Source organism: Epinephelus moara, chromosome 10 (genome assembly GCF_006386435.1).
Source record: "Epinephelus moara isolate mb chromosome 10, YSFRI_EMoa_1.0, whole genome shotgun sequence".
NCBI lineage: Eukaryota > Metazoa > Chordata > Actinopteri > Perciformes > Serranidae > Epinephelus > Epinephelus moara.
Genome location: NC_065515.1, coordinates 12,943,707 through 12,965,126, shown reverse-complemented (window position 1 = coordinate 12,965,126; position 21,420 = coordinate 12,943,707). Strand labels below are relative to the sequence as shown.

Genomic DNA, 21,420 nt, shown 5'->3' with positions numbered 1-21,420 from the left:
ACACACACACCAGAGGGTTCACGATACAATATTATCATGATACCATGACACTTAAGTCACAATATAATATTATTACAATTTTAATATGTTGCAGTATGCTGCAATTGCAATAAAATATATTGCAGTATATTGCAATTTATTACCTTTTTTCAACAGTACATTATGTCCCCAAAGGACAATCTGTTTTGTCTAATTAGATTTTCAGTCTGTTCAGTCTGTGCTCACTTCAGTCATTTTTTTGCAGCAAAATGTATCTAGAGGACTGAAAAACTAGAAAAAAAAGTCCAGTCCAGATTTGCAAATGTGAAGATGTCCTTCACTTCTCAGTTTTAAATTATTGTAAGATAAATAGATTTTATATTTTGTACAGTTTGTAGACCAAGTAACAGATAAATCAATAGCAAAAATAATGAAGTGTGCAGAACTTTACCCAAACCACCTCTGTCCATGTAATCATATACATACATTAGGTGTGTGAGGATGGGTGAGAAAACGGGTGTAGACAAAAAACATGTAGGTCATTCATTCTCCAACTTTGTCTGTCTTCAGTACCCCACAGATAAAATGCCATGAAAAGATGAGACTTCTCTACTCCACAGGGGTGGTGACATGTTTATTATGTTGTTTAGTTTACTCTGCAGTGATGATTAAAGAACCAGGAGTAAACCCAGAGTATGCCTTTAATACAAAAACTCTTAACATTAGCCTTAACACAGAGTTTTATTAGCTGAGTGAAAATGAGCATTGTTTTGCTGAAGAAAAAACCCCCCCAAAAATATGATATCGTTCACTGCGATACGACATTATTACATTTTCATGTAAAAGTGGTGATGTCTTTTCATATGCAGTTAATTTACAATATTAAGAAATAGTTCATTACCCAGCTCGACTAAGCCTTTTAAATTTGATCTTCATTTGTAATTTGTGATTTTTTTTATTGTTAATGGACAATTATTGTGATTGCAATGAAGCACTTCATAACTATAAATCATTACACCACGGCTCCCTCTCCCTCACTCTTTACTCTTTCTCTGTCTCTCTCCTGTACTGTATACAGTACAGATTTATTAGTTGGAGTCGGGGCCCCCGGACAGCCACCACTCAGCACTCCTTCAGATCAATAATTGGAAATATTAATTATATCAGTAGAGACGGCCCAGTCAGAGGGGGGCTGTTTATGCTCCTGTTACTGAGCAGTGCAGCAACATGAGCTTTGATGGCCCACTAATACGTATTAATGATCCCAGGACAAACATTACTCTATATTAAACCTGAGTGAAAGCCATAAGACATCACACATATTGTATAGCTATTAGAGCTATTTTATTGCAAGCACTGTAAGTAAGTGCTGTTGCATAACTGCTGTAAAAAGACTTTTACTACTGAGAGATGAGCTTCTGCAAAACCAGGACAAGATTTACTGGAATTTTTTTTCTTCTATTTACTGCATTCTCCTGTAGTGGAGATTCCTCCTTTTGGATAATATCAAAGTTAAAGACTAGCAAAGTTCTGGGGCTTGGAAGTGCACCAGGTCTTTAAAACACTTTCCAAAGCAGTATTATTGTCTTGCTACTGGCCCTCTCTGGTTTCAGCAGTAGGGCTGAAGGATTAGATTCAGAGGGCTGGAAACACCTTCACTTGCACACACGCTGCCCTGTGCTCCATGTGACATATGCAAATGACAGTTAAGATAACAACTTGTAAAATGCCACGTGCAAGCTTTGATGCTCGCAGTATGACCGTGTGAAAATGGCCAAGGATAGGTTTAAGTGCAGTCCACATGTTTTCATATTACTTGTTGTAAGAGTGGGGTAGGTAGTGTGTGGTCGAGAGAGAGACACACAGAGAGTGATGGTGGATGTGCTCAGAGCAGACAGGTGTAGGTGATCGGAACAGAGAAAAAATTAATGGTAAAGTTGTCTAGTGGAAGTAAGTGTACAGTGTAGGTTTCAGTGAGTCCATGAATGAACACTGCAGCTCCTCAAGTTCCTGTGTCTTGCTTCCCAACTGCTGAGCAAAGTGAAGGGGATTAGAGTGGTAGAGCCGTCAGTGTTGGTCTGCATCCTGAAAGTCGGAGATTCTGAGATTCAAATCATCAGTCAAACACCCCTCAGTCAACTGAGATTGTTTCAAGTCGAGCATAACAGTGTGCTGTGTAGTGTGTTTCTGGAGATGTTTTGGTTCCAGGATTTGCTGCAGAGTGAGTGCTCTTCACTTTCACGCTGCTCTTTGGTACAGGCAGCTGCGGACACGATGCAGTGGCCCAGAGGAGGAGAAACTTTGCACCATAGAGATAACGTTATCTTCTGTCCTCTGCTTAGAGATGATGATTTTACAGCTCACAGCAACTTAACCAGACACAGTCTCTGGCTTTTGTTTGATATTTTATGTCGGCAAAAAATGTTTTTTCAATCCGCTGTTAGTACAGTTAGCTTGTTTATTATATCACTTGTCACACTGAAGACTTTAAGATTTTGTATGGAAATAGAAAATGAATTGTTGAATATTCATATTGAACAATCAAATCTGATTTGACTGGCATTATTCTGAATCGGGTACAGCCCTATGTCAGTGTGCATTTTAGTTTGTGTAATTTGGAAGTCACAATGATTATATTACATATTTGCAAGGATTACATTTAAAGTTATAATGTTCTGCTGTGATTGAAGGTTTTTATAATGCAGTAGTGACATACAGCTTTGTTATTCATATCTATTCATGCATTAGTTCATCTCGTTTCCTCATGGCACATAGGCCTGGCCTACATGAGGGAGCAGTGTATATGCTGACTGTATCCAGTGTCGCGATGGTCATACTAAAGAATAATTTATTGCTTGTGTTTACGGAATAATCAGGAAGATGAAGAACTGTTTTAAAAAATTGCATACTGAATTGCAATCGCAGTATTGGTCTAAAAAAAACGCAACTATATTATTCTCCCATATCGTTCGGCCCTATAGAGTGCCCTAGGGATGGCGTTTTTCTGTAGGCTGACACGGGACTTAGCATCGCATTTGTACTCTTATCAAAAAGCCCGTAGGATTTTTTTTTTTTTCATTGGATTATTGCCATAACTAAGCTCTGTGGCAAACACATGTTTATGATACATGTTTTGTTCAGCAAGATAATCTTCACAATTGAACACCACTTTTGTGATTATTGAAGCCTGAATGCAGAAGTAAAAAGCTATTAACTAACTACGATTGCATGACCTAACGTCACCACCATAACAAAATTTTAAAGCTGTGTTTGGAGCGGCTCAGTGTGATGAAGGTCTGTATTCTCACCTAGCCACTTGTTGGTAGCCACATCTTGTAAGACAAGTAGAAGCTTCAGAGTTCACGAGTGGTATATTTTATGTTGTAGAACAAAATGTGAAAGTCTCTTAAGCTTGTGCCAACCACAGCCCTTATTTCAGTCATCTAACCAAAAATCCATTTTAAAAAAACACGTGACTTCACGACTTACTAACTTATTTCAGGGTTTCAGGACTCATTCCTGACACACTCTACTCAGCAGTGTGGAGTCTGGGACTCTGTACTGCTCGATCCCACTAAACACTACTAGTCATGAACCCATTACCGTCGTAGATAGTTCCAACAGAAGACTCTAAATCCTCCACACTACTAACAGGCCAAGTCCAGACTACAGATCCTTGACTTGCTCTAATTTGAAATCAGACAGTGGAGTGTCTTTTGTGGCCGGAGCCCTTTTTGTGGCGAATAATACTTTCAGTAGAAAGACGTTTGCTCCCCAGCCAGGCCAAACTTTACCAGGATACTGAAATAAAGTCAGAGAAAAGCAAAGATCTGTGTATTTTATCGTATGTTGCTTCAAGACTGGTCACATGAAGCCAATTTAATTTGTAGCCAGCTTCAGTCAAAGAATAAAAATGGCCCACAACAAACAAACCAAGAGGCAATGTGTGTATATTCCAGGCCCATTGCACACTACATTATGTACTTTAGGCCTGGGGGTTTCTATCTCACCCTCCATATAAAACAGCAGCATACTAGTGCTAAGAGCTTTAATTCAACTGACTCGAGGCTTAACTGGGCAAATGAGACGGCTTAATAAAAGCATATGGAACTATAGATTTGTCAAAGCCCTCGGAGCAGCACAGCTTTTGGAGCGAAAGAGAGAAAAACAAGGGGCTGCAGAAGAAAACAAAAACTGTATTTTCTACTAAAGGACGAAGAACGGTAACTAATTTAAAGGTTGTGAAGCCACTGAGTTGATGTGAGTCATCGGATGAGTTATCCTGATGAGTCAATAAAACCAAACATTTAGTTCACATTCACTTTAACCTGGAGTTTGAAATACAAAAGAACCAAAATGCAAAGCAGTGTCGTAAAAATGTCATTAATGTCCTTTGAAAGGTGCCCGCCTGTCCATGTCTGCTGTGTCTTCAGCATGATATTTTACAGCTTCTCACTGGCATGTGAAAGCACCGTGAGTCAGCACAGACTTGTCATATGAGTTTTTTAACTGCATGACCACACATTGTTCACTGTAGTCGACTTTTATGTTCCTTTTTTACTTATATTTTTGTTTCTCTTTTTTATTAGGCTAGTTTTTTTCAGACAATACTAAAATAAATAGATTAATAAATGAAATAATGGCTCCTGAGGACACAACAACATTTTAGATTTTGACAATGATGTTTACAACCTGTGATTTGTAGGGCTGAAACATGCAAAACACAGAAACTAAGAAAGCGTTTTTTCGGTGGACTACAGCTATGTTTCCTCATCAGTCGTCAAATGCAAATACTACTGAAGAAATTCAGAAAGAAGAAATTATTGTAGGAGACAAATTATCTGTGCTTCACTGGATATCACATCCATATTGAGAATGTCCTTAAGCATCTATATTGAAAAAAATGCTTATTAACAGCAGGAATGTCATGCCTGGTTACCTAAACCTTTTTGAATAAATCAAGGTATTTCAAGAGGTATTTTCACTGCTTGAAAGATGGTCTTGTTATAAAACTGCGCTGCCTGTGCAGTAAGAAGATGCAAATACTTTTGAAAATGGTGCTACATGACAAAAAAAGGGGGCTGTGGCATTTGCTTTTGCTCAAGATGTAGAAAACCTACAACTACCAGAAGACACAGCGCCACACCAGATGAATAAACTCTCCTGCTGCTGGGTGACATAACGATAAACACTAAGATAAAATATATGTCTGAAAACATTTTAGGCGAGAAAAAGGCACACACTAAAAGAATCTTGATTTATATTTGATCAGCGCTGCCTAGTTTTATTGTTTGATCTCAGTCATTCCAGCTTCCATTTTTACAATACAGGAAACAGTGTGGCACCTACTTCCTTACAGCCAAACAGTGCACTAAAATGTGTTTCTGAAGACTTTTTAGGTGAGAAATAGGCAATACAGTAACAGAAGCTTGGTTTATTTGATCAGTACTGCCTAGTTTTACTGTTTCATCTGAATTTGAGAGTTCTGAATCCGCTCTATACTCTTTGTGTCCATGGTGGTGGTGAACATACGAAAATGTGGAAGTGCAATCTGCAGTTTGAGCAACAGCCCTAGAGCCAACACAAATCTGCTGGATGATGGGTTTTTTTGAGCATGAGGGAGATTTTGGCACAGGTAAAATAAGATGAAGTTTACCACAGTTCATTTACTACACACACTGGTCTAGTGCAAAGCTGTTTGAAGTGTCCCTTTAAGTCACAGACACATCCTTAGGTAGAAAACCTGCAAAGGAAACGGAATATCATGACAGCTGAATTAAAGTTTCTCTCTTAATATCAGTTCAGGTTTAAAAACCATTTTCATCATTTGGCTGTTGAGTCAATTAATAATTGAAACGCTACATGTTTAGCAGGGGTGTCTGCAGGGAGGCAGGTGGTTGAATTGTAAATGTACAGTGTTTGTATAGTGCAGTTGTGCCGCTCTTTTTCTCTGTGTGTGTGAAAGTGAAAGGCAGGAGGTTGGACTCAGGGCAGTGGAAACGCCACTCAACAGCGAAGCAATCTTATCTAAGAGTTGCAGCCAGTTTTCTTTTTCTCTCTCTCTGTACGTACTATATCTCTCTTTTCCTTCTCTCCATCTCTTGTCTTCTTCCACTCTCTCTCTCCCCCCTTCTCTTCTTTTGGTCTTCTTTGTTACTCTTCCTCCCTCAGCTAACCACCCCTGCTCCTCTAACGTAATGAATGGAGAACTGAACAACGTCACAATTAAAACGTGTCGTTATGTGCACAGGCAGCAGCAGTGGCTGCTTCACTCTGTTCATTGTGGGTGTGTCAAGAAGCTACGAGCTCCAGCCCACAAACGACAGAGTGAAAACATGCTCCACAGTATCTGGAGTTAATGAATGGTCTCCTTGGCAACAGCAGCGCTTAATGCATTTCACATAAAGTTACCATTACTGTGCGAAGTGTGAGCATGCATATAGTGCAAGTGTGCTTTGCAGCATGCACTTAATATCTGCTGGAATTACACAATTTTATTTGCATGTGTTCAAGGGGAATGGAACAAACTGAGCGGCATCAGTAGTGACTGTTCAGGACCATAATGCATTGCTCTCGGGCAAATAGATAGACCATTAAGCTGGCATGTTGGAGGCTGAACAGTAACTAGCTTTAGAGAGAGCTGCCGCCCACACACAGGCACCCTGTAGAGACAGCTGAGATCATAGCATGGTGGAGGAGCCACAGCCGCGGATTTGGCCTCCTCCATCGCGCATTTGAACAAAAATCAACTGGCAGGATGGAAGCATCTTTCGTCCGTTTGACATGTCAAAGGCAAATTCAAAGATTTCCTGTGTTGTCAAGTTATCTGTGAATTTGTCTCGCGGATGTTTTTTTCCCTGCATTTGGAGGTGTTTCTGTCTCAGAGGTTGCTTTGAACACGTGTGCGATAGTGTCGCGGTTGATTCTGTAATCTATCCGTACATGCTGTGGAGCAGTGCGCCCTGTGGCTTGGCATTAGCATACTGTAGGGGTTACTTTGCTCGTGTTGTACAAGGAAAGAAAGCACTTGTAGATGGGGAGGGAGGAGGACGTGGGAGCGAGCCAAGAAACAAGGAGCCAAAACCTCAACCTTCACAAGCAAAGCATCCTCCCTGTTTTCCTACAAAGACTTAGCCAGTGCTAGTTATTATTTACGATGGGTAAATTTATGGAATAATTTCAGTGAGGGAAGGTTACTCAGTTCTTCAAGGTGAAAATGGATACGTTTAGCACTTAATGAATCGGGCCTGGGCCTCTCCCCCATATATCAGCATGTTATTAAGACATTTTAAAATCCCATTATGGTGTTTCTCCTTGAACATGTCATGCTTTTATTGGACTGCCCTGTCTTTAAATCTGACCTTTTCAGCCCTGCTCTGGAATTGAACAGAAAAAAGATACATGACAGGGTGATGGAACGAAATATATACATATGTAGGTATAAAAATATCAGTGCCGGATAGTTTTCAGTGATCTGACTGGGGATGCCCGGTAATGGCAAATAGTTTCCAGCAATAAAAACATGCTTAAATAGCAACTACAAATGGTTTACTGTAAATGGCTGAGTGTGGTAAGAGGTTGCTTTTATGTTCCAGTAATCTTGTTATAAATTGGTGCCACTTTTGGCCCCAATTTTATTAAAATGTGTGTTTTTTTTTATTGTTTAATCTATTTGTTTTGGATTGAATCACAGAAGGAGGGGCTCTGGCATCAGACCAGTGCACATACATTATATTGCAAGCTTTATGCTCTGCTACAGTACATATATACGTATTATATGTGTGTGTGGGTGGGTGGTTAAACAGTATGCGCACTAACGTGTGACTAGGAGGCATGTGTTCAATTAAAAAAAACTGTGCTGCAGCTGTAACAAACATATTGTAAATCACAGCGAGATCTTTTAGACTTTTCCTGTCTGGTGAAATTGTTCAGCTTGAACAACAATAATGAAAAAAGAAGGAGGTAAAATTGGGGAAGGAGGAGAGCGTGACACAAAGACTGTGATGACAGAGGCATCTAATCCAGGCAATGCCATTCTTATCAGGGTCCAGTGGATTAGAGTGAGCCTCCTAACCAGAGAATCCTTCCCAGCCAGACACTCTCCACAGCCCAAGGGCCTGGATCAATAGGCCTGCATTGATCTCTCTCCTCCTGTGGCTGGATTCACTTTTAGCAGGACTGCCTCGGCCTCTATCACTTAGACACACATCTGCAGCCTTGCAACTTCTCCGTGCACCTGCAATGAAATACCTCAAATACAAATGACACACAGATAGACACACACACACCTTCTGTTTTATGTGTGTCAGAGAGTTGTTTTGTTTACACTGAATAACAGGCAGCAGAAACACTATAGTGTCAAGTCAACTTAGCTGCATGATGGTGCTTTGGTTTCCTCTTCAGCCAAAGCACTTTGATCAGTCTCGCAGAACAGCCATTAGTATGGGAGAGAGGGCCTTGACACCTTTGGTTTGTGGCCTCTTGTTGTAGCAACGACAGCCCGAGTCGCCAGCGCTAACCTCTCTGTTGCTTTTTCTTCTCTCTCCTCCAGATGACTCGCCCCATCCAGGTGAAACCGGCTGACAGCGAGAGCCGTGGAGGTAGTTGTCTTCTTTTCTCCATCATTTATTCATGTCCCCTTTTCATCTGCCTTATCTAGGCTAATTCTTTTCATTCTTTCCCTCTGATCTCATCTGTTCCACTGCTCTCAATGCAATATTTCTTCAGCCAACACTGCTTTTTTTTTTAAAATCTCATCCCAATTCCTTTTATTCTCATGTAGCTGCTCTTACATACATAATGGCAGCAACTTCATCATTACAAACAAAGGCTTATCAGAAGTTTAAACCTGACTGTGGGTGAATGTATATTAAACACATTAAAGGAGCAGTGTGTCAGATTTAGGGGGATTTAGTGGCATCTCGTGGTGAAGACTGGACAATGCAATCAGCTGAAACTTCTCCCGTTAGAATTCCTTCAGTGTTTATTGTTCAGGAGGTTTTTAGGAGGAGCTGAGTTGTCCATAGAGGTCCCTTTCCTCTCCAAAAACAAACGTACACAGTGATTTCAACCGGCACAAACACTGAAAAAAGCGGTTCCGCTTTACAAATCAGTGTTTCTCCAATGCTTTTCAGCATTTTGGAGAGGGGCTGCTAACAGAGCACCTGCTTATGCATGCTCACCTTTTTTCTCAGATGACTTTAGATTCAGACGTTCAAGAGGTTTTTACTGGGAGCTGAATTTTCGGCAGGGGTCTCTTCCTCTCCAAAAGTAATGTAGCTGCTGATTTAAACCGGTAAAAACACTAAATAAAGAAGTTAAACTTTAAAATAACAGTATTTTTGCTGACACTGCTCATCGCGGCGGGGCTGCTAACTATGGTTGCCAATGCAAAAAGGCAGTATTTGGCCAGTCTGGGCTACTGTACACCATGTCAGTGTCCATGGACGAGAACCTGCTCCCTATGTAGACAAAAAAACGGCTCATTCTAACATAATGAAAACACAACAATTCTTATTTTAAGATGATTATGCACTAAAGAAAACCTACATATTATATTCCATTTCTGCAAATACATCCCACTAAATCCTCCACACTGGACCTTTAAGTTATGTCAAGCACAAAGATTTGATGTCATCTTTGTTTGACTGCTTTCCTCTTCAGCTTTCAGTAGAAATGTCTGTAATCTCACATATTGTGGCTTTTTAAAATGTGTTTCTGGTTCAAATCCTTCGGGTTTGTGGATTAATCTCACAGTCTCATTCTGCGAGTGCCCTTGTACTTGATGTAATTGATTTAAGAGTCTGTGTTATTGGAAGAATGTGGGGCTGTGATGGGCTTCCCTGCTGCCCATCTCTCTTTTCTTGTTCCCTATGCCAAGTACATTATCATTGCACTGTAAATTAGATAGTGATTAGGCTCAATACTGGAGCCATAGCCATACAAAGGCCCTGTTAAAAACCACACTGCTTGGTCTGCGTGCATTTGAAACAGGAGAGTAAATGGTATAGAGGGAGGAGAAAATGGAGCAGGAGCACGTACAGCTTGCCAAACAATCAATAAATTTGCAGGGTTCTTGCCAAGATCCTCATTACTTGGCCTTAATTCTGTCGTCTTTGATCTCTCCCGTTTTTGGAGGCTTTCATTTACTCACTGCCTATCTGCATATATGTTAATGGGATGAGGAGGCATCCTTTAAGTCAGTGTCAGAGACAATGAACCTTGCTGTTATTTTTTTGGTGTGCATCTCATGTGTCACCCTGTAACAAAACAAGTGCCTTTTTGTTGTTGAAATGGGTAAGCGCTGTTTTCAGTCTTTCTCATCCTCGTGGAAGGAGAGAGGGAGAGAGATTTGGAAGTGAAAAACAGGCAGGGAGAGAAAATGCAAGCACGATGCCAACTGCATACAGCTGCCGTGCTGCACTTCTGAGGCTTTACCTAAAAACCTCTGCCTGTTTTGGGTGAATTAGGATGGCTGGCCACTTGGCTGCCTGTCAAATGCACACAATCTTCAAAGGACAGCATAACCCCTTGAGATGGATGGAAGAAAGGCCAATAAAGATCACTGTCAGTCCTCCATGTTCTCTTTCTTTCTTTCCTCCCTTTCTTTCCTTCTCTCTTTCTTTCTTTCCCCCTCATCTTCCCTCCTTCTCGCAACCATTCATTCAGGCTTTAGAGGAGTGGTGAGACAAGCAAAAGGGTCTTGTGCTGTCAAGATTGATGTCCCCTATAGCTCCATTGATTTTGCCATTGTGGTGCTGTGTGTCCACATTAACAATGACACTCAGCTGTCTCTTTACTTGGTTGTGAGTGGCCGGGTTTAAAGCTCCCAGGGCACTCTGGTCAGTATGGGGTCCTCTTACTGGCCAGCCGTGGGGACCCAACTGTGGAACAAATGAGTGCTCGAACAGACCTGAGAGTTGCACATCATCTTAAATGAACAGGTCAGAGTGGCGCCACAGGGGCAATCAAACACTAGCGTGACTTTAACGGGTTAGGAGGTAGAGGAGAAAGGGGGGACAGGGAATGGATCTGATTTTCACTTTTTAAATCTTGTGTTCTCATCCTGCTTCCAGATTTCTGGGTTGAATTATTTCTGTGATTATCCTTGGCAAAGATAATTTTGCTTTCTCTCCATATCTTGTTCTGTCTTGAGCTGCTCTTGCTACTGTTAGCTGATGGACTGTGCTGCAGATGCGCCTCCATGGCCTACTTTTACAAGCCTTAGCTCCTTATTTGCTGTGAAAGATTGAAGAGAATTTCAATGTGCTGTAATAATTACAGGGTCCTGTAATTATTGCACTCCTTCCTTCACATTGTCAAAATTGCCAAGATTAAATTTTTGTAATTTTGATCCTTATTTGCCTGCTGTTGCCAGAACCCAGATCAATAACTTCAGGACTATAACTCAGCATGGTGTGCAAGAGCTGGAAGAGCTGATGCAAAAAATATTAATTAGCCTCTCAGTGCAGTAGAGGGAGGGACACCAGGGACAGACCCAGTCTGGCCTGTTCTCTCAAGGGCCACGCAGCTAGTCCGATAGGGGGCATATATTCCTCAGTGCACACAGTCACACTACAACACACAGTCATACTAATTAGTCCCTTAATCTCATTATGAGGAGGACTGTTCAGATCACCTCGCTAGGTTGGTCGTCCATTAGGGAAAGACCTGTTACCATGGTTTTATGCCTGCTGGACCTGCGCTCCTCCAGGAGCAACTCTCTGCTGTTATTAAGACCAGACAGGCCTTGACCAGAACAGTGTACTTTCACTGGTTAGTGCTGCAGTGCAAATTTAAACTGCCAGCCTATAGTCGTCAAACAGGAAGAGAGTAGAACATATGCTCATAACTAATTCCACTGAATATTTGATGACTCTTGGACATTTGCTCAAACGGAGCAGTTTCCTGATGGAAATGTTCACAGCGTTCACCTTATCAGATAGAACTACCTGGTAGAAATTAAGGTACATCAGGCCACTAGGCAGCTTCACTGAGGCCTCGCCTTTAGAAATTAAAGGGAAAAATATGGTAGAGTAAATCCATCCAAACACTCTGTCAGCCCCTGCTGCCGCCTAACAAAGACACACTGTGAAATGAATATTAATGGCCAATCACCTACCTAATCTAGCAGAACAGCAGCCGTTACACATTGAGCCACGAGCGCCGTGAATGTCTCCGTCACTGATGACGCAGACCATTCTGGGATGTTTCTGTTGGGGAGACGTTTAAAGAGGTGCGGTGAGGAGGCAGCAGGGACCTGTCTCTCTCGTTTTCTCCTCACAGGTCTCTGATATGAAATAGATTGATTTTCCATCACACATGGCACTGATGACTGGCACTGACTGCTGCTGATATTTCATTTTTGAAGGGCTGTTCAGTGCCTCCTTAGAGGGCTTGGTGTCCTTACACGGGATAAATCAGCTTTAACCACTTTGATTTCATCCTAAACCCTTTACCAGCGGCACCCCCTTGGCATTCCACCATTACTATCTGCCCCTTCTTGTTTCCCTTTTTGTGTGCTGTCATTTGATTTTCTTTTATGTCGTTTTTTTTATTTTTTTTTATAGATAATCTTAAAAGAGCCGTCCTGCTCCCAGGCTAAATTGTTTTTCTGTTTAAAAGTCCAGCATGTATTGTTCCTTCGTGGCTCTTCACATTTTCCAGCTTAATCCATTGTTAAAGTTTTGAGCTCAGAGATAGTGCAGAAAGCAGAGAGAGGAGCAGGCTAGCTGTCAGCTGGGGCTCTGTTGGTGTTGCAGCAGGCCCGCCTGGCACAGCTAGATCTACAGCCCACTGAGGAGGCCTGGATTAGAAACAGGCTCTGGCATTATCAAGGCAGGCCTGCCGCCCACGCACACGCCCACACAGAGAGGACAAACAGGCAAACGCATACATACCCATACGGCTCTGACACACACACACACTCACACACACACACACACTCACTCTCTCTCGCAAACACACACATGCACGCAGTGGGAAGTTGGATGTACATGATAATAGGAACACGTGTGCACACACATGGACATGTCCAGTTTATGTTTCATATTTATACACAGACACACAATGTACACATACTTTCTTTTCATGAGCTGTGTTTCATGTAGCGGGCCAAGCAGCAGTGTTGCTTTGTGTTTGTGTGTCTACGACTGAAGGACAATGAAAAGGTTTGCTCCAGTTCACTGAGATGTGACGGGAGAGAGAGAGAGAGAGAGAGAGAGAGAGAGAGAGAGAGGGAGAGAGGGAGAGGCAATAAGTTAAATGGAGAGTGAGGACACAAAAAAAGAAAAAAAGATTGGGAATCTAGATTGAGAGAACAGGTTTACATGCTCTGTTGCTGTTCTGCGCTCAGTTTTTGATGATGAATTTATCTGGCGTGAAAGACAACAGAGTGGTCCATGTATTAAACATCAGTGGTGTTCTCCTTTCCTTACTAGAGAGACGAGCTCCCCATGTCAGAGCAGCTCAGTAATGAACCAAGCAGGAAGGCCTCTAAGCTCCACTGATCCCCTTTAGAAAAGGGAGGAGGAATGAAGGAGAGAGAGGTAGTTAGAGGGAGAGGAATGAGGGGTGAAAAGACGGATGGTGAGAGTAGAGAGGTGAAAGAAGGGAATTTGTACTGAGAGACTGAAAGTGGGTGAGAGGGAGAGAGTGAACGAGTGCAAAATAAACAGAGAAAAGTGTGGATAAACCAGCGAGAGGGAGGGGCGGCAGGGGCATAGCAAAAAGCTGAACAGTATATCTTCTCCCTTTGGAGAGAAGAAAACTAAAGATTACTGGTCACAATGTGCTTGGCTGGGCATAAATGGAGAGATCTTGAAATAGTAGGGAGCATGTTCAGAGGTTGTGGGGATCAGGGTGAGCTAATCCAATGGTAAGGCCAGCCGTGGGTCACACATTCAGAGCTCACACTGCTTGTCCAAATCCCCTCTGGTGCTCTTACACAAACAATACTGATACACAGGCCTCGGCTAGCCCAGAGTTCAGTCAGCTAACTCCACCGAGCTGGCCTGGGATGTTCAGGTCACTCTGCCTGTAAGCTCTTAAATTTACCCTCACATCAGCACAAACTGGTTCGTTTTGGAGGGGAGGGGTGGAATTAGGTTTGTGGAAGACAGACAAGGGGAGGGAAAGCGGGAGAACAACAGACAAACAGAGCGAGAGAAAGAGATGATGAAATCATTTCTATAGGGATGTGCTTTGCTCCTGAGGGTCAGATTGTGCTGAGGCTGTAGGAGTTATGCAGAGTCAGTGGAAGAAGTAGATCACAACAATTCGCTAATACACTGGGTAGGTGGAGATCAATTAGCCTTATCTAACAAACTACTAATGATAATACCAATGCAGAAGTTGCTGACGCGGCAAAGAACAACAAGAAGAAGCAGAGTGATGATGTAATGAATTTAGCTAGTTGAAAGATGCAGTATTTCTGCAAACACAGTGTCTCCTACGAATTACACTGTTACTGCAACTTCTATGGTATACTCCGTCAGCACATACACAGATGGAAGCAGCAGCTACTTGCAGAGTGTAGACAAAGTACCAGAAACACCTTAAAATATTGCATGTGCATCACAAAGTCAAAAATTATAAAAGCTGACAATAAAATGTGGACGTTGAAAGCTATGCAAAGATAGCGTTTATAGCAGAGCATTTGATTGCATGATATTGTACAAGTGTTGCGGTTGTTACATCTACCCCCAGCGCTCGCCTTTTAAATATGCATACATACATAAATTCAGCAAAACACACATTGATCCTCACCCCCCTATTTTAAAAACACACACATCCCTTTCACTCCATCCCTTGTTCGTTGCGATGGTCTCGTAGCGTAGGCGGATCAGCAAAGGTTACTGTTGAACACAGAAAGGAAAGGTCAGAAATCATGTTTAGTTTTCCTGGGGCCGGGAGGTAATTCCAGCCAGCAGATTGTGTTCAGACGAGCAAGCAGGCAGGGCAGGCCAGTGGTGGAGATGCTCATGCAGAAGGAAGCGAGGCGGGGATGGGGACAAGGTTATCCAGTCAGCCACTGCCTCTCAGCCCCTCCGCTGTCACCCTTAATAACACCCTCTCCCTTATCACCGCAACAATCACCTTGAGAAACAAACTTGTCTTCTTTCAGAGAGGGATGGAGATGGGGAAGAGACGGCCCCCGTATGCATCTGGTCTGCCATTCTCATTACAGCATCTCAACGTCTTTGGGGACAGACAGACTGCAGATCAATTTAGTGCTCAATTCTCTACACTTTATAATTCATTCTCCCTCTCTTTCTCTCTCTGTCCCCCTCTTCTTCTCCTGTCCTTTTTTTTCTCTCTGTACCCTTTGAACACATCAAAACAAGGAGATGATGTACAGTACTTGTCCACATTGCTGCGACAATAAGGGATCTTCTGTTCTGCACCACGCAGATGTAGTGCTTTGATGTTGGAGTTTTCATTTGGTGAGCCATAATACATGAATAAATGTGACTGGGAAAAAAAAGAAAAAATCAATATGATACAAGATACTGTGACACTCACTAAATAGTCCCCTTTCATCATGCGACCACCATGTAACTTCGGAAATCAGTTGACAGGGGTTCCATAGATACAACAATATAGACCATAATGAGCGTTGTGCTTTTTAGAATTATGAAACATTCTGTACAGTATGCATGCAAAGATTTGCAACGTCAAAAAAGAGTAAAAAATCAATAACATGCTGTTTTTTAAATACTGTATCAGTCACATTTCACTGTTCATTTTACAGGCACCTGCCTTTTAGGGCTTTTTGGATGCAAGCAATAATCTCACAGCGCTGTTACACACTTTATAGAACCTTGCATTCACAATGTATGCCAGATTAGCGAAGAGGCTTGCTATGCCAGCCTACTTAAAATGTATGAGGTACAGTGGCATGGAAATGGGTAAAAAAAAGCTGTCGTTTTTAAGGCTTGCCTTGTATAGACTTTGTTTGGTGAACTTTTCGTTTTATTGGCATTTTCATTTCCATTTCCTTCACACAACCTGTGCAGTATATTACGGGAGAAGCAGCTTCTGTAGCAGCCCGTTTTCCAGCAGACATTTATTCTACGTACAGTTAAGGGTCTTTCATAGCCCTGTATTTTTAATACTGTTTCAATTTAAGTTAAAGTTTTTTGAAGTCCAGTGTGTAGGATTTAGCGACATCTAGCAGTGAGATTGCAGAACTGAAACTTCTCCTGTGTGCCATGCGAGCAGAAGAACTATGGTGGCTAATGCAAAAACATGAATGGCCCTATCTAGAGCCAGTGTTTGGTTTGTCCATTCTGGGTTATTGTAGAAAAACATGGTGCACTCGGTGGAGGAGGACCCACTCTGTATGTATATAAACAGCTCATTAAAAGGTAACGAAGACACAGTTCTTATTTTCAGGTTATTATAAACTAATGAAAACATAGTTATGAACATTCTTGACCATTTCTACCCCTAGAGACCCCTAAATCTTATGTACCGGACCTTAAAATGTAGGGTTCTTGCAGATTTAGAATTAAGAAAAGTTAAAAAAGTGTTGCCACAGAAATTCAACATGTGATTTATTTAAAGTGTGACATTCATTTTGATTTAGAAAAAATGCACGACCCCATAAGACCTTGACTGTGACATGCTGATGTCAAATCTTCCACAGCGTAAGCAGTTAATGGCAATAACGAGCCCATACCTAAAGCTGATAAACTAGTATGTGTATTTGTGTGTGAGTGTGTCTGTGTCCTCTGTGGACTTGGTGCTCTGTGATTGCAGTGGAGCTGGAGGAGGCCAAGTGAGGGCTCTGATTGGAGGACAGAGTCTGTGCAACCTCTGCCAAATCACTGCAATCACCCGTTTGCTCCTTCTCTCTGCTTTAATGACACCACTTCATAAGGAACCAGGCTCATCAAGCAGCCCACACACACACACACACACACACACACACACACATTCACACACATACTCACACCAAGAAAAACACACACATACGCACAGTGAGGTCAGGCTTGGCAGATCGGGCGGGGCACGGCAGGCCTCAGAACAGGGAGAGGAGGTCCACCAGCAGATGGGAGGAGATTAAAGCAGACTGGAGACACACACACACTCACACACTCACTCATGCACACATATAAATATTATACTCATACATCAGAGATTCGAGCTCCACTCTCCACTTTGGGTTGAGTTAGACTGAGTTAGACAAGTGTCATGATGTGCAGTATTGGGTTTCTGAAGTCTGTATTTACAGCATACAAGTAAGGGAAGGAATAATGATTCATACAGATACTAGAAGGTTATTGAGATAATTTTCAGGCAGGCTGATCATTTTCAGGCCAACAGTAAATTTTAGATTTTGCTCTTCTCTCTTCACTGCCTGGCCTCAGCTCAGCGCTGAATTCACTGCCCTAATTTTGTGAGACCTTTGCTCCTCACACTCCATGTGGAAATAAAATGTCCCGTTTGTTCACCGAGAGAGGCCAAAGACTATTTGGGGCTTTTGTGTATACAAAAACAGACAAGAGCGAGAGACGAAAATAATTGTTACTCATGCACAAACATTGGCCCATTTGAATTCAAACAACCACTAATAGTAGTCGGACTGCAGTTTCCAGTTGTTGAAAGCAAATAGAGCATTATGACTCTAATTAAGAAATCTATTTTTAAGGTTTGACAGTGTGAATAAGAAAAATGGCCTCTTTTTTGTTGACCATTACATGAAAATGATCTTTAATCTTTCATGACTGGGGACATGAAAAGAGCATTAGTGACAATAACAAAATGACAGACGGAGCAAACACGAGAACGAATGGCAGGGCAAATAGTGATGACAAAGGAAGAGACAGGAAAGAAGAAAACAAGAGCATTTCCCACCTCAGGATATGGACAGAAAGAAAATGCCTCTCCAATCAGTGTAAAAGAAAAATCAAAATATATGCAATGCAGTGCGTGCACCCTTTATTTTTGTCTACAAAACACAGCACTCTGTAATTTCACTTTCAAATTGTTTTTGGAGCACTTTAGTGTGTGAAAATGGAACATAATATGTTGCCTCCAGATAAATGAAAATGCCAGCTCATGTATTTGATTTTTTAAAACATAAAATCAGAATGTTACACATTAGGTGTACACAAGAGGACAGTAATAGATTTCAGGAGTGCATTTAAAGAGGACCTATTATGCTCATTTTCAGGCTCATAATTGTATTTAAGGTTTCTACTGGAACATGTTTACATGCTTTAATGGTCAAAAAACCCTTTATTTTCCTCATACTGCCTGTCTGAATATATCTGTGTTCTCCTCTGTCTGAGATGGCTCTGTCTTAGCGCCTGTCTCTGAAAGCCCCCCTACTGAAAAAGCCCAGCCTGCTCTGATTGGTCACGTTTCTGGGTCTTCAGTATCTTGGCATGTCTGCACTGTTGTTGCAGCCGGGCAGTGACTGTAATGGAGAATAGCAGCACTTTCTACTGTGAAGACACACTGAGAAAAAACCTCTAAACACAACCGGACATGTTCCAGCAGGAATCTGATCTAAAATCAGGAGAAGTTTACAACATCGGCAACCAAGTTTATATATAGACCCTTTGAGGGCCGACGTCACAATGACGTCATTTTGTTAGCTGGAGGCAAAACATGACTCTCCACCACAGGGCTGTAGGCTACATAGGAGTCTTAAAATGTCGTCTTGTTGTGTTACTGGGAGCCAGAATAGAAGGAGTCATGGCTCAAAACTTAAATTGTATCACATACCAGCCATCACTGCCTGTAAAAAAACCAAAGACAACTATGGTTAAATGTGATAAGACGAAAGGACTGGACGGAGGCAATCATCAAATATGCTCCCATGTGCAGCACACACTTCATATCAGGTTAGGGAAAAAGTATTTCCTGTTGTAGGGATGAATAAAGTTATGTGTATTAAAGATTATCATGTCCACCTCATCAGAAAATAGGGAAGTATTAAGATGAATGTTGGATTTCTCTGTTACACTAACTTTTTTAGCACATTAGCTAACCCTAGCTTCAGTAGCAAAACAAATTGGAGGAAACCGTTCAACAGTCGTTCTCCTTTGTAAGATCGGCATAGTAATCAACCACAAAGCTTCCTGGGACATCATCCATCCACTGAGTGAGAGCATGCGGGTCAGCCAGTCTGGTCCCGTTGGTCAGTGTTAATACACCACTCGTATCATCTTCCTCCATTGTCTATAACAAGCCAAAGAACTTGCTAGCTAGGGCTAACTGATGTCTGTGGAGAAAAGTTTTGCCTCCAGCTAAGCCCCGCACACCCAAAAGCGTCATGCTGTTTACTAACACTAAAAAGTTGTTTTTTTTCCCCTGACATTAGCATGTAGCTTCATGTAGCAGTGTGGGCTACCTGATGTAAACACTTGCAGTAGCATGCCTGGAGCGGATGACCATATAAGAACATCTGGGCCACTATGATGTCATACTGTAACCAGAGTAGAAAAACAGTTAAAAACGGTGCATTTACAGTAATACTGTAGGAAACCTGAGGTTTTGGCTCACTGGGATTACTTATACATACATACAGGTTTACCTCATTAAACTTTGACCGCGTTTTATGCGAACCTCCTTCACTGTAACACAATTCATAAGACACAAAATACAGAAAAGCATAATAGGTCCCCTTTAAGCTCTGCAAATATAAACCAGTTGCAGCTTTAGGGAGGTAGAGAAACAAGAAACAAAGTTATGGAGAAAACATTCAGCTATAAAATGAGATCTGTATTCAGATTCAGTACCTGTAACTCAGCTAGCTCCTCATGTCTGTCCCTCCAATCTTACCTCTTCTTTCCTCTATCTCTCCATCTCAGCATATTAACTCCATTAGCCTCTCATATCACCCTCTGTCTCTCTCACTGTCAGTCCACTTAAATCACTGCATCATGCTACCGTTGGACTGGAAAGGACACCTGCTTTAACCAAATGATTCAGGCAGAGATATGGAAGCAGTGGATTAAACAGAGATTAGCACTCCTACAGGCCACAGAAATGCAGTATTTAGTGGAGTATGTAATCTGTATGGAATTCAGCTATGAATCGTAATGCCTATATTGTCTGTGACTTAGTCTGTGGCAGCTATTAAAGCAATGACAACAGACAAGGACATAGGACATAGGGATGGCAAGGACTAGCATGGGATGACGTGCCTGTGATGCACCATTAGGGAATGCCAACGTTGGTTCAGTGGGCACCGTAAAGAGGCTTTTAAATAAGGCCCAGCCACGTCTCACCTGCCTTTCCCATCTCATCTGCTGAGACGACAAATAGTGCTGTGAGCACGCACGCACTGTGACACACAGTCCCATGATTGCCCACCCGCCCACTCTCCATCCACTGTCTTTCCACCCATCTGCCAGTCAAACGAGTGCAGAGGTAATGGAGAGAGAAGCAGTCATTCTGGGGCTGTAAAACTGCGGCAGCCGAAAAGATGATTGGGGTAACCTTTGCTTTGGTGCATAAAGAAAGAAGAGTGTTTTAACATTATTCATAAGTATTCATGTATGTGTGTATTCCTGACTGAGTCATTATTGCAGCACTACCGCCTGAAGTGTTTATGCGGCTGTGCTCTGACAGCCCTGGCCTTGCCATGGTTCATGGTAACTTGTAATGTGAGTTTGTATTTTCTCCTTTTTCAAAACTTACCTGATATTCCTCTCCTCTCACTAGACCTTTGAGATCTCGCACTGATATCTGTACCAGCTTTATTCTATCCCCTAATGTGTGCTTTTTTTGTCTTTTTTTTCCTTTATGCTTCTATCCTGTTGACTTTTCCCCGGGCCCCCTCACATTGACGAGTCTATCAGGCGAGCTGGCATTGTCAAGGATGATTGGCGAATGGGTCTCTGTGCAAAGAAGTTAATAAGCGTATCCCCAGACACTTCAGTTCTTAGGGGCCAGGTCCAAACGCGGGCCATCTTGATTGCCTTTTTGCAATAAACATGAAGAGGGCCTCTGCTGAAGAATACAAAGACAGCCGGGGTTGCATTGGGGAATAACTAGAAAGAGGACTGAGGCTTCAAATGACTGCCGTACCTTTGGCTGCGGGAACTCTGACCTGACACTTGAACCAATTTTATAGAACGTGAACTTCAAAGAGGACTTTGATAGTGTAGGGAGTCATTGGGTGAGATCTGAGGGGCCGAACTGTCTTTTCATTCTAGATTAGCTACTGAGTTAGACTTAGACTAATGACAGAGGTGGAGCATTGTCTTGATAAGGAAGAGATCCCCATCTGGAACAGATGTTATTTGCTGTAGAATGACAACAGCTGATAGAGATTCACTGACATGCCTTTTTTTTTCTTTTTCATTATTGTAGTGCAAATCCTCCTCTTTAGGATCCCCCTACAGCAATAAACTTGTCACAAAACCCAAAACATGACACACCATTGCTTGAAATATAAATAAGCCCATTCGTTACCTATTGATT

At 42.0% G+C, this 21,420-nt stretch overlaps 1 protein-coding gene across 10 annotated transcripts in view; it reads left to right on the top strand.

Annotated features, from left to right (window-relative positions):
- The window catches only part of celf5a (cugbp, Elav-like family member 5a), a 227,463-nt gene that overhangs the window by 114,713 nt on the left and 91,330 nt on the right, over positions 1 to 21,420 (top strand). For all 10 annotated transcript variants that reach the window (XM_050055317.1, XM_050055315.1, XM_050055308.1 and 7 more), the window contains exon 3: positions 8,531 to 8,579. In XM_050055317.1, the coding sequence (XP_049911274.1) occupies positions 8,531 to 8,579 (49 nt within the window). The remainder of the gene's footprint in view (positions 1 to 8,530; positions 8,580 to 21,420) is intronic.